The following is a 14,407-nucleotide window of genomic DNA, read 5'->3' as shown; positions in this document are numbered from 1 at the left end:
TACAATACTGCTAGGATATCTATATCTTAATTTAATACCTCATTTATTTTAGAGATAAGAGCTTTACCAATGCATCTTAATCATATAACAACTGCAGTTTGCACTGTAATTTGAGTGGTTAACAGATGATTCCTTGATAAAGCATTTGAGCTGGTGCTAACATGTGCTACAAGGATTATTCATTTAATGTTGTCCTCTCTATATACACACGCAGACATAAGAGGGGACATAGATTGTTTAGCCTTGCTCTCCGTGTATGATCTGGTGATGTTGCTGCATCTCCATCCTATCTCACTAACTCGCGGCACACTGATGTATCATGCAAGTGTGGATTCTCTGTGCTTTGACTCCACCTACAGTTCCCGTAGAGCATCATATACTTGTCATTTGTCTACCTTGTACCCAGTATAGGGAGGAAACAAAGGTGGTAGGCATTTATCACTTGAAATGGTAATTTGAAAAAGAACCAATGTGATGAGGCATATTCTAAAATGAATTCCATTTTGACACTTGAATACTATTGGTAGTGTGGATAAAAGTATCTCTAAAAAGGAGCCATGTTGTGCAGATATTGCCTTAGTGTGTGAAGTGAGGCTCGTTTGTAGATTGTCAGCAATGCACACCAAGAGTGTCGTGACAATGTGGAAGACATTTTCTGTCCCTGACAGAGGGCAACTTTCTCCCTACTCCCGATGCTCAACAGACAGGATGACAGCATGCTGACTACCCTCTCTATGGCAGATGATGACAAGGTGTTTTTTTTTTTTTGTTTGTTTGATTTTTCAATGTGGCCTGCCACTTGCAGCAAAATGTAGCCTAGATGCACCTATAGCTGTGTACCATAACCACGAAGCTGCGGAAGAAATAGACTCTTAAAGAGGTAGACTTTCAACTGTGTCTTTATTATAAGGTTCTGTACATTCTTGAGCTACCGCAGATCTTGTTGCTTATTTTGCAATGTAAAAGTCAGTTGCAGACTATGTGTTTAGTTGTGTAGCAGTTCCCTGGGTGGGTTGACATTTAAGTATAGCACAAGTGCTGACCATGTCAACAGATAAAATACTTAAAGTAAAAATATCAGTTTGAAAGTTTTGAAAGAGTTTTCTATCGTAAAGCAGGAAAAACATTTCAGCTTTCAGTGGGAAAAACAAAATGCTGACTTAGCGGTTACTAGAGGATAGGCAACATGTTTTATTTAGTAAAGGTAAAATATTAGGTAGTGTCTATGCGAATCCTTTTTGTGGAGATGCTCTTAAGTCTGTTTTTGAACTTGGTGAGGCATTCTGCTGCCCTGATCGCTACTTTGGGAGTGTTGCACCTCTAAGGTGCAAGAACAAGGACTGGTTTTGAAGCATGTTTGTGAGGACATTCGAGAGACTGTGGCTCCAGGCAAGAAGTAGATCTGACTACTGCACTGTTTATTATTGCCTGGAGGTAGAAAGGTTTTACCTCTATACTTGGCTTTGTAGGTTGGTTTCATGATTTTGAACCTGATTCGAACTATAATAGAGTGTCACTGGAGAATGCAAAGGGCTATCACAGTTGGAGGGGCTGAACATCTCCATAATTAGGCCAGCACGGAGGAAATAGCTAATTTGGAGATCACTAATGCATGCACCAGCACCTGGGCTGCATTTTGGATAACTATACTATACTCTTCTGCGGTTAATAGGAACGAAAAATCTGTGCATCCTATCAAGACACAGTCACTGTTTTGACTGAGGCTGATGTTTATTTGTGAATGGAAGGTTAGTATTAATTCATATCAGCAGTTTAATCACTGATGTAATTAGTCACGACGTACAAATGATTACTAAATAATAATAATTGTTATTCTTATTATTTAACCGTTACTAATATGTCAAATGTTCTCATTCTTTAAAAGAATACTATATATTATTCGATTTTTTTACACCCATCTGAAATGGCACTGTCAGATAAAAACTGAGAAAAATGCGAGTGATGCAGATGGTTCTGACAGTCTATGGAGCTTCACAGGTCCCATTCTACCCTGGTTGAGTGTTTTCCTCAATCCCTTTGAGCTTTTTGGGAAGCGCAAATGTCAGTCTCAGATCTCAGCTTCACCTGCAGTGTACACAAAGCAGCATTCATCTGCATTTAGAGGTCTGGTACTTGTTATGTACAGTACAATATGTCTCGCTTGACTCAGGTGTTAAGAACTGAAATAGATTTTGGTCAGTATTATGCAGTTATACATTTCCAGGTGTCCAGGTTCTATTTTATTATTCCGACCCCCCTCCCCTTCAGATTGTTGTTACTTTTTTTTGTTCTCTCTTTTACTCATCTCACTTCTCCCACCTCTTTTTTTTTTCACCAATGACAAGAAAGAAACTCGTCTGACAGACATTTCCACATTAAGATCATTATCAATTTCCTCCCCGAAAGCTCTGTGATCTTCAGCTGTGCCTGAGAGAAGCCCAGGAATGGCTGTGTGCACTGAGCTTAATCAATCTGGCTCTTAGTGAACTCAGGTCCATTTGTCCCAGATGCTAATCTACAGAGCTCAGCTTTGAGGCCAGAAGCGCTTTACATGTATTTGGTACAAAATAACATGAGCAGGCATGCCAAGCCCATCCTGCTTGGGTTTTTGTCTAAGGCCCAGGGAAAGATGTGACACATCAGGGAGGGCAGAGTGTCCCTTTGTGCCTCCACCATGAAGCAGTGGCTCTCACAGCTGTGGGTAGCAGATGCTTGGAGGTTACAGGCTCAAGCCTTCAGGGACATCACCACTCTGCCCTCCAGGGGCTGCATACATAACACACTCCCAAGAAAACTTACTCAAGGCTGAATAGGAATAGGAGTAGGGAGTTTTGTCCTCAGTCTTTTAAATGAATTCGGGACATAAAATATGCTCTACTCCATAAGTTTACTTTCTTTTGCATCGTAAATTTAGTTTTAAGTTATATATATATTCCTTAAATATTCCATTGAACAGATTTGTACGTACATACAGATTGCAGTGTTAACTCCATGGTCCTGCATATCTGCCTACTTCAATGTATTTATGTATTTGGCACCCTTTTGAGATAGATGCCTTATCACCTTGGTGATCTACACAGATACCATGTCTGAGCCTCGTTGTAAAACATAATTCCTTTTGCAATGAAGTCATATTTTCAGAAAAACTATTAGAATTAGACTGTGTCTCAGATTTCAGTCATAGTGAGTCTTAGATTTCTTCAGAGCACATAAGCCTGACGAGACATGTTTGAAAAAATGTGTTCAGCCAAAAGGCCAGGGCTGTCAGCTCTGAATTTGCTCACGATAGGATAATCTGTGCCGACTGTCGATAACTGAGTGCCCTTTGTCAGTCCCAGCTAGACCACGCAGGGTTAAATCTGCGTTAAAATCATTTTGAGAGGCTGGTGTAGGCTTCCCTGCAGCAAATTGGTGTGAACCGATTCACTACACTGTTGTTTTACTTATTAATTCTCTTCCTGTGTAACCTACCACGATGATTGTCCAACCAAGTTTGAAGGTAAATATAAATCAATAGCTCTGTTGGCTCTGTCCATTACTGGAAAGAACAGCAAGAACAGGGAAAAGCAGGGAAAGAAAAAAAACAGAGGCCTGAGTATGGGTGAGTAAATGCAAGAAGAAATCATCTGTTAAAATTCATTAGCCAAGCTTCTCTGAACACAAAATGACAAGACATTAAATATGTATTATTTATGAAATGTCTGTGCTCTCTGAAAAGGGTGTCTAGTGCTGTTAATTACTCAGCCGTTCATTCAGAAAAGATTATTTCAAATGGAAAGTGAAAGCAAGGCTAGACACCAAAAGAGCTGTTAGTTTCTTTCACGCTATTTTTAAATGACATTGGTGAAAATGGAAAAGCTAATTATGGTAGCTCTAAAATTCAAAGCTAATTTGAGTAGCAGCGTGTCAGGTTTATTGACATCTTCTGAAGAATGATGTGGTTTGATGGCTACCAAGGAATCTCACTGGTGCCGCAAAGGGAAAGAGAGGAGTGATTGCACGAAAAATCCCTTTTTCCAGAGATGAAAATAATGTTTGGTAATAGATATTTGTATTTCAGAGTTCTCCATTTTTTTTTAACTGTAGAAACAACCGGTATGTTCATGTATATTTAAAAAATATTATATAGAAGAGAAATCACAATTTTGTTGATATAATTCAAGTTCTAAGCATTTTAATGTATGTTTCGCAACATGACCAATTTAGGTGATTTACCCTTTAGCGACTTAAAAAATATTTAAAATGCAGGTTTTGCTATATTATGTTGATTGTGGTATTGAGAAACCTGTCAATTGAATGGAAGCTAATAGCAGGTTCCAGCAGCGTTTGTAATTACACTGGTGAGGTTACTGTTTAGTTTCATTTGAATCATTGAGTCTTTTAAGGTATATTTTTATTAGTTAATTTGTTGGGTTTCTGTGGGGTTTGAAATAACGATGATCGCAAACATGCTGCAGACCGCTGGCAAACTTAAAAAAAATTTTTTTTTAGATCCCGAAGTCCCGGCAGGGCACAGAGCATGACGCTATATTTTATCATCAGCGTGATTAGTTTTATTTTCCAACTAGTGAGAAAAGACGCATCAGTACTTTCAAGGTTTGTGATTCCTCCTTAAAGGCAGTCACCTGGCAAAGTGGAAACGAGAGCAGGGCATTTATCCACTTAAAGAGAGCCACCCCAGTGATGTCAGTAACAGATGATTGCAAGACACTCCCCTCTCGATCGCCTCGCAGCCAGCTTTGGTCACTGAGGGCAGGAGGGAATGGGGGTGGGGGTAGGGGAGATAATTATCAGTATAAATGAAGCCCTGTGAACGATTCGCACTGCTGGGTCCCCTGATCTAGTCTCCAAGGCAACCTCAACAAGCTCATTTGTTTTGTAGATGAGTAATTACATCCAATTAGTGGCCAGTAGAAAAAAAGGAGTCCAAGAAAGGCCCATTGTTCTGGATAGATTGTGTGAATATTAATAGTGGGATGGTCTGAGGCACAGCGATATGATCGGTGATACTAATGCAGCTGTGGGCTCACTCTGCCCAGTCTCATCCTGCATAACAGATCAGATAGCCACAGATGAAAATGTATGGCTTCGAGAAAATGTGCCCGCATGTTTGTGCATAGGTTTCTAAGTTGTACTTTCCTCTAGCTGCATCTGTCCAGTAAACAAAGCCATTCTGTTACCTGCTGCCCCTACAGACAGTCACATATACATTTATGTTGCATAAAATCTCCAAGGACCTCTTGACTTCACCGTAGTAGAAAAATACTTACAGTATATGCGGTACATATTGAACTGTGTTTACCCCTCAGGAATGCTTTGCCCTTGTCATGTTGTATGGAGATGTGGCAGAATTGAAGGGTAAATTACACAAGCTTGGTGTTCATAGTGCGTAAGAATTGGTTATTGTTTTGAATGACACTTTATGCGATTAGAATTTTTTTTTTTTGTCAAGCCAGACAGACATTCCATGGATTCACCCGGATTTTAACCCCAAATTGGTCGCTCCTGACTAATTTTTGAATTGGGCTTCTGTGAGATTGGTTGTCAGAGATTTTGGTCGGCTGTCTTGCAGTTTGAGCAGTTCCACTGTCTCATTCCCCATGCTGCTGTCAAAAGATTCCACACAAACTGTAGAGAGCTTGTTTTAATATTAATAGAGTGCTATTTTCCATGTTGTGGTTTAAACAGTAGTCTGCTGTGATATGAAAGTTAACTTTGCAGCAGAACGGGCCTCCAGTCCTCCAGCCATCTGCAGCTCCATGTTTGTGCTCTTGCTTTCTGCTTAGAATACAATCGCAGAAAGTAATGCAGATTTTTTTAAATGCTGGTTGTCTTGTTTGAATAAACTTTGTTGGAATTGTCAAGGGACAAAACAAGTCAGAAGTTCCATGTTTATGTTCACTTTACCGTAGATCTGTGCAGTGTGAGCATACAGTAAGGGAGGTTGGCAAATTGTCATCTGTAATGAGAGTTCACACATTGTACAAGACATATTGTAGTATTCCAACTTATCCCAAAGCATCTTTTACTGAAGCTAAAACCCACTTGAGGTATCAGCTACCAGCAAAATTTCAAATATATGTAATATATCTAATATCAGTACAGGTTTGGTGTACGTAAGTAAAAATAAATAATAATAGGAATTACAGTTTACTAATAGGGGCACAGTAAAATTATTATAAAAAGAAAAGTAAATGCCAGATTGATTCTAGTCTGTTCACTTTTTAAATTGTGATATATTAGGAGTGACTTCCTTCTGAATTCCCAATAACATGGTTTTTGCTATTGTCAAATGTTTCCCCCCTCCCATTATAATTATTCCATTGATCCAGTTTCCCTCATTAGCAAGGCCAATCAATTTTCAGTGACATTTGTCTAAGTGAAGTAAATGGAATGATTGCTTCTTGAGCTTTGTTCAATGTGTCAGGCATTATGTGACATACGTGGGAAGCCTGCCGTATTTGGAGCCTATAATTTGATGAGTGGGCAGACAGCCCACAAGTGGTGAGATCAGAGTACTAAAAAGCATCGGCGGAGAGAAACATGGCTGGTGCTTACATTCCATTTGGCAGAAGTGGACTGTCTCACTCTGAATGGGAAGAGGTGAAGTGGCTTTGAATGGCTATTCGCTCCCGGACCCAAAAAGAAAAAATGCACACACACACACAGCAGGGGAAACCCAGCATGGAAAAGCTGGTGTCACCAATCTCAGTCCCTCCTGAGTAGATTAACTCTGTTATCAAACAGGTGTGAGAAGGAACCGTTTCTTTTAATTGCACTCTTTATATGAGCAGCTTGTCTCAGATTAAGAGGACAAGCAATAAATGTCAGCACGACTTATTGCTGAATGACATTTTCTAAACTGTTGATAATCTACCATCTGCGTCAAAGAGAGAATCGTTCGAAAGGGCCAATCTGAGACGTGCTTAGAGTACTTAGTGCACTTCAGAATGCCCATCATCAATAAACATGAATGTCTCTGTATCTCATTCACATAAAAACCTTATCATCTGTTGCTATTGGTTAAAAAAAAAAAAAAAAAAAAGCTTAAAATTAATTATTGATTGGTGCGCTTTGTGTTTCTTTTCATTTAAATGACAAAGGCTTCCTTCAGGTATTTCAACAAAGCATTGTTGGTTTGAAATGAGAAATGTATTGACCTGTGCTTTAATGATGCTTCAGTTTTATCTCACTCTTGAATGATTGCAGGAAAACGTGGGGGACATTGGTTAATTGTGCAAAAATATGAAGGGTCACAATGTATTTTCTATTTTTATATATTTTACTATAAATTAATTTGAATTAAGTCTAGCACTAAGAGTAAACTGAGGAGGTTTTAATTACTTGCTCTCAGGGAGGGATAAAACATAACTACAGTTGTAGAGCTATAGTGTGTACAGCACAGATGAACGTATCAAACACAGACCATAGGCCAAGGGGGCCTGGCCACATGGCAGGAGCTGCTGGGGAGGGAGGGCAGGGAGGGCCACTTAAAGCAGACTAAACACAAGGATGTAACCTAAAAATGGTGTAACACACCGCCAAGCTATGCTCAACAATCTGGTCATTGATTTTGAAAAGTTGATTTCCCCAATGATGGAGTCCCCTCCCCTCCCCCTCCCCACCCTATACTGTATCTCCCAGGCCTCCCCGATTATGGGTTTTACTCTGCGCCCAGTGACCAGAGGGGGGGGCCCTGCTCCTTTGCTGACTATGGCTCCCTGGGGCCCCAAGCGGCTCAGATGCTGCACAGTGAGCATGCCACCTCCGCCTGCAACTCCCCCCTCCAGCACCTACACAGCCCGGATCAATTTAAGAACCCAGGTTTGTATATGCGCATCTATCTCATCCACGTTTTGGACTTTTCAGTTTGATTCATGACATTATTCCATGCAGATGATCTAAAACTTTTTTTTCTACATTTTCTTTTGCTTTTGTTAAGGAAAGAAAAAAAAAAATGACCCCCCTTCAAAAAAAAAACTATAAAAATGTCTTGCTGACAAAATAGCATTGCATGTTTCCTCCTCCTCCTTTTTTCAAATTTTATGTAGATTTTCTGTTTCTTTGTGAAGTTATGTTCCAGCCCCTGCTTGCACATGAGGGGCCGACACACACAGTACGGAAGTAAATCCTTCATTTGCATGTGAACAAAATAACGTCTGATGATATTGGGAGAGCACACTGACCTCTCTATCAGAACTTGGGTTTATGTGGATTTTGAACAGCAAAGGAGTGAGTAAGAGTGAGATTGAGTGGCAGTTTTTGGAGTTGAGTAATTTAAGTGTAACAATGACAATGTAATACAGCTCGTGTGCTTAGTGTCTGAAATCAGCAGAAATGCTATACGATGGTGGACACTTGGTAGACAACATTTTTGCATAATACAGCCATTACTCTACGAGCACATTTTCATCTCTGCTTCTTCTGATGCTCTCTTATCTAACTCCTGTAATCATAGCTTTCAAAAGCCAGGGATGAGATTCCAGTGACAAAATAAATCCCACATTGACATTTCACCAACTGCGTGAAAATATTATAAATTCATTCTCTTACTTTAAGAGCAGACAGTAGCCTTCACAATTAACCACCATTTTAACTTAGTGCAGTATGTATTTATGTGTTGTTATTCTGGATGTTAAACGATCATTAAATGATCGCAGAATGTGCAATAATGTTTAGTGTAAAGTTACATGGAAAAGAGGTGAGTTTGAATCCTTTCACAGCCTTCAGACATGTGCCTTCGTCTCCTGTTCACAGTAACAGCAGCAAAACATATTGAAAACAAAAGGGCTCGTCCTCTCGCCCTTTTGGACAGAAAGTGTGTAAGTGTGGAGCCAACTCTTCCCCCAACAGTTAAAGTGTTGGCCAGCTGCCCCGGGCAGATGTTGACATTTCCTCCAGACTGTCTGAATGAACTTTAGCACAGCAAATAACAAAAAAGCAAGCTGTGTAAATACGATGACACTGACATGATTTTCTGGATTTCTGAAGCAGCCCTGTTTCTTCATTATCTTTATCTTAACACTCGGGTAAGTGTGGTATGATGACAGACAGCCAGTTGTTGCCTATAGTTTTTTACATCCTAATCAGTGTGAAAAGCTTTATTTCACACACAGCTGCATGACAGAACAAAACTTGTCACTACCAGACATATACACACCACTGTTTTTGTCTATTTTAATTTTCAGGCCTGGAGATATCATGGTGACTTTTTGGACACTATAGCTGACATAGAAGTAGAAAGGATTGAGATTGTTTCTGTTATGATTAACAACTCTTAAGTCAGTCTTTTGGGACTCTGCTGATGCTTGGTTGCTATTTTGTTTTGCGTCTTCTACTTTCTTTACTTTTTTTTTTTCTTTTTTTTTTTGTTTGTTTTTTTGTAATACTCATGTTTGTTTAAAGCACATTTTGAATCCTGAGTGAGTCAACATAGCTTGATCGAAATAGACTCATATAAAGGTCAGGGGCAATGATTCTGTTTATTTGGATGTTTCTGTTTTAAGTAGATAAAAGCAAATATGAATGATTGATTTTCAAGAAATGTAATTTGTATTACGTATATAGGCCTCTTATGACAATGATAAGCTGGAGGTCATAGATTACTCATATTTAATTTATCACTTCATTAGTATTTAAATGCTCTGGTGAGCTGGTTTACCCCTGAAAAACATCTTGAATCACAGAGGGACATGGTGCAGTGCAGATTCTTAGGCTGCTCTTCAGTGGAAGGTGGCAAATATCACTGATAAATGTTTACATGGACTAATGCTTACATCATTACTGATGTAATACAGTTACGTGTATTAAAGCAAATATTACCTGGAAAACGGAGGAAGGCAACATAGCAGAGTTCTGCATAGAGCGAGAAATAAGACCTTCATTAATTTTGGTCTTTACAAGTTAGTCCTAGCATCAAAGGATTTTTTTCTTCTTTTGTCTTTTAGTCAAATGTATCTGCACCAAAATTACCAAACTTAAAGTCTCTCTCGCTCGCTCTCTCTCTCCCTCCCTCTCTCTCTCTCTCTCTCTCACACACTCACACATACACACAAAATTAGGATTTTTTTTCTTTGCTCCCAAAGCACATACATTTAAAAGAGTAAAGCTGTGGGGGAACCATGCAACACCAGTTAGAGGAAATGAGGATTTCCATTTCAGCTGAAAAAAAAAAAACAAAATCCTTAATTATATAATAAGCCAGCCCACTGGGGACTGGGCAGGCAAGATAAGAGCAGTAGCTGCTCACTGTTTAAAGTCCTTACTGTTAAACAGCAGTGTCAACTCCACTAGATGTGTGTTTAGTGAAATGGCTTCTATTTATTGGAGTGCTACAGTATACAGAGATGTATTAAGTGTGTTTACATGGGCTTCTAATAGACCTAACCTGTCTATTATAGCTTTGATGGATCAAGTTGTAATACGTCAAACATGATGACAGTGATACCAATGTGTGTTGAGCACTACAAAGATATCCTTTCAGGTATCATAGTCTTTATGCTCATACTGTACACGCACAAGATCAAGCACTTTCGGCGGTCAGAACATTTCTCTTTTTAATGCAGCTGCACTGTTTGTTTGTTTTTTTGTAGTTTTTTTTTTTTTTTTTTTAACCACAGTCTGTCTGCAGATGAGGGTGAAACAGTAGGTTATGTGAAGCAGATAGTGGAGGGGATTGCTGTTGAGAGATCACTAAATTTTTCTTTCTCTGACAGTTTTTTCTGTGTTGCCTGTGTTATTGGCCTTTAGCAGGCGTCTGGATTTTCAAAAGACATTTTATTAGTCTGTATTGCTCTTACTCGCAGGGCAAAGGTGGTAAGTCATGTACAGTATTTCTTTTTTATTCCCCCACAGTTTGGACCTGCAGATGAACTTTTATATTTCGTCCTGATTTCTCCTCTTGTCTCACATCCCTCTTTTGCTTTAAGCCTACCGTTACTCAGCTGAATGCATTCAGAATATTTTTATTGGGTTCTTCCAGGTGCCTATAAATCCTTAGGTCATTTAGAAAAGCAAAAGTCTGGGTTCACACTGCTTGAACGCAATTTAAAATCCTAAAAAGAAATAACCCAGTGTTCCTCTTACGTATTCCTTCACATTATGCATGGCAACATTTACACTGCAACCTTACTAGTTTTTTAGCATGATGGAAGTATTTCTAGCAATGTGCTTGTTTTGTGTTGTGCATGATTATAAAAAGTGAATGTTACTCCTATGCATACAACACACAGCATGTAGATTATATTTAGAATATCATACTGGATTCACTCCTAATTTATATTGCTGAAAATCATATTTACATGAAATCCTGCACCCTTTGTCAGTGGATGTAATCGAATGTGTAGTGTTACATGCAGTACAGTAAGTGTCTGTAACCTGTAACATGTACTACAAGTCCCTTGAGACAAACATATGAATCCAGTGATGTGTTCTTTTAGTTTAAGTGTTTCCATATGAGTCATAGAAAGTAAGAATTGTACCCATTATCGCCGGGTGTTTCTGAGCTGCTCCGCTCCCTGCTGTGTTTGTATGCAGGCACCAACCCGTCAAGGCCCGGAGGTTTCCCAGGTGCTAACAGTCCAGGGCCTGTGGCTGACCTTTATGGACCTAGCAGCCAGGATTCAGCTGTGGGCAACTACATCAGTGCTGCTAGCCCTCAGCCTGGCTCTGGGTTTGGCCCCAGCATCACAGTGAGTACTCGGATGCAAACTTTCCATCATGTCTGACCTTGAGCTCAATTGCCCCCTAGACACTGAGCCCATACACACTACATGCGATTGAGATTTGAGAGAGTAAAGCTTTCTAATTATTAATGGACATTGCACCGTGCCACCCAACTAACCTCCACCTGCCTCTTCATATGTATCCTAAATCCAAAAAAACTGTTGAGTCCAAGAGTTTGGTTCATTTCTTTGGAGGGCGGTCACTGCTGTCATTGAGTTCAGAGGTCTCACAAGCATTTTATACATTAGGGTAAACCCTGTTTCAACCCTGCGTGTTATCTGTTTATTCCCCTTAGCTGTTGCACAAATCATCTGACTTCAGACCCTGTGTTGCCTTCCCAGAACACATGTCCCTTATTTTTAGAAACCCATCTGTCCCAGAGCTTGAATTTGCTCTGTCACTAGGACAAAGCTTCCAAGTAGGTTTAGTCTCTCCCACTGTCCTTGTCCAGGTGCTCTTGCACTTTTCATCTTGTTAAGAGTTATTTGCCAGTTTTTATGTCAACTTTAAGTGTAAGACAATATCATACGTAAGTGTTAGTGGACGTGAGTCTTAAAAATATGTTTGTATTTTGTGAATACTCAGCATCCTGTTAATAATGCCTCCCCCTTTTTTGGAACTCTAATTAGAACAAATTGAAAAAATACTCTATGAAGCTCCACCTAGCCCCAGCCTGTCCCTCTCACAAAAAGCCGTACATGGCGACGTTACTTAAGACTTGTTTCACAACACTCACCCGAATCCACCCCCTTAGAAGAAAGATGTTGAAATGAAAATGTCAGAGTTTTGGCACTATTACTATGACACTATAATATTTGAGGGGCACAAGCTGGGGCTAATCTCAACCCAATGTTCTAAACAAAGATATTTCTGTAAACTCATATTTTATTTCAAACCGTCTTACTGCAGGATCGTCTTAATCAGAAAAATGTCTTAACTGACAAGACTTTGTTTCTAAAAACGAGCTAATAAAGATACAAACAAGGGATTCTGCCATTCACATGGGTTCAGGACCTTGTCAATAAAGGAATGAAGCTCAAACTCTCCAAAAGATGACTCGAGCAAGCTTATTATTTTTCACGTGCGTCTTGAACCTTACTGGATGATTAATCTAAAATTTTGCCATCTGGATTTTATAGCAGGGCTAAGTTTTTATCCTTGCTGCCAGACCTGTTGGTGCATGTTTGGACTGTTTTACATGGCTGAACTAGGTGACTCTGTATAGGTAATAAAAATAACACTTGCTTTCTGAAATAAACTAATAAATGCATGACTTACCTAAGGTGGAATAACAACAAGGCCATTAGTACTGTGAGCAAGACTATGGGGTGAAGACACTCTTTCAAAAACTTTACAGTCCACATCATTAACTTGCATTTCCTGCTACGGAAACCAGAAAGCACAAGAAGGATTAATGTGAGGTGCTATGAGTATTTTTGTACTTATTTGCTGTAGTTTGTCTCCCAATGGTGTTTTGTGGCTGTGCTCCTGTGGAACATTGTAGCTTTGTGTTCTGGAATCACACATCCTGTTTGTGTCACAACATCTTTTCGAGATAAATGTGTAGGGGATTTATTATCTTTTTTCATTAAATGGAATCAGTGGCAGGAAATGTAACAGTTGAGCAACAATGAAGACAGTGTAGAAGATGTGTACAGGAATAGTCATGCATTCATGGTATTGAGCCACTGGGTGCAAAATGCTCATGATAAAGCAAAATAGCTTGTTTTAAATTGAGCAAGTTTGTGTAATTGATTTATGATACCCGAACAAAAACAGAGCTTAACAGAAAAATCTTATATTGCCGTTTTGTTTCCTAAGCATAGCCTCTCTTATTAATTGTTTTAGGTCCACTGGCTATCAGCCATAATCAGTTGGTCTCAGTGTAGGAGGCAAAATATTTGTTGTGAAAGACCGAGCTGGCTCATTTTCAAAGCAGATTTGCCAGCAGATAGTTTACAGATGGAAATGAGGCGATTTGTTTCCATTTGTTTGAACAGTTCATAACCATAGTTTAGTGCTGAGTTGGAGGAGGTAAAACAATTCTTTCAATTCAAAATATTATATATAGAAATGTTTGGCTTTTAATCACATTTATTCTTAAAAAGGCTAATTGATGAAACAGATCAGTGGCTATACATACATACATACATGCATACATACATATATACATATACATATACATATATATACATACATACATACATACATATATATATATATATATATATATATATATATATATATATATATATATATATATATATATATATATATATATATATATATATATATATATATATATATATAATTTAGAGCAGATTTTAGATTCCCATACTGAATGTCAAATTGAGCCTGTGACACTACTTCAGTATGTGCTAAATCACCACTTCAGAATTACCCACTGAATCAAACAGAGTGCAATAAAGCAGAGAGGTGATACAGCAGCCCTCTGACTTCCTGCTCTCGGCGAGATGATCTCTCTATTCAGAACATTAAAATAGGAAATGATTCAGAACTAAAATGTGCTTTATAATTCATTTCTTTATTGCGGATGCTGTTGAACTGAATACACGTAAGATCATCGTGTATCAAAACCTCATGGATGACTTCAGATTCACTGATTTGTCCCTTGCTTTTACGCTCCAGTGATTTTATTAATCCCTTTAGCCAATATCAAAAC

At 38.9% G+C, this 14,407-nt stretch overlaps 1 protein-coding gene across 13 annotated transcripts in view; it reads left to right on the top strand.

Moving 5' to 3' along the window:
- The window catches only part of LOC137108899 (RNA-binding protein Musashi homolog 2), a 220,982-nt gene that overhangs the window by 198,450 nt on the left and 8,125 nt on the right, over window positions 1-14,407 (top strand). For 8 of the 13 annotated variants that reach the window (XM_067494000.1, XM_067493999.1, XM_067493996.1 and 5 more), the window contains 2 exons: window positions 7,645-7,824; window positions 11,536-11,690. In XM_067494000.1, the coding sequence (XP_067350101.1) occupies window positions 7,645-7,824; window positions 11,536-11,690 (335 nt within the window). The remainder of the gene's footprint in view (window positions 1-7,644; window positions 7,825-11,535; window positions 11,691-14,407) is intronic. The other 5 variants (XM_067494003.1, XM_067494001.1, XM_067494005.1 and 2 more) reach the window with 1 other exon arrangement.

This window comes from Channa argus, chromosome 24 (assembly GCF_033026475.1).
Source record: "Channa argus isolate prfri chromosome 24, Channa argus male v1.0, whole genome shotgun sequence".
Taxonomy (NCBI): Eukaryota; Metazoa; Chordata; class Actinopteri; order Anabantiformes; family Channidae; genus Channa; species Channa argus.
The sequence above is the reverse complement of the archived record's forward strand: the minus strand, read 5'-3'. Positions and strand labels throughout refer to the sequence as shown.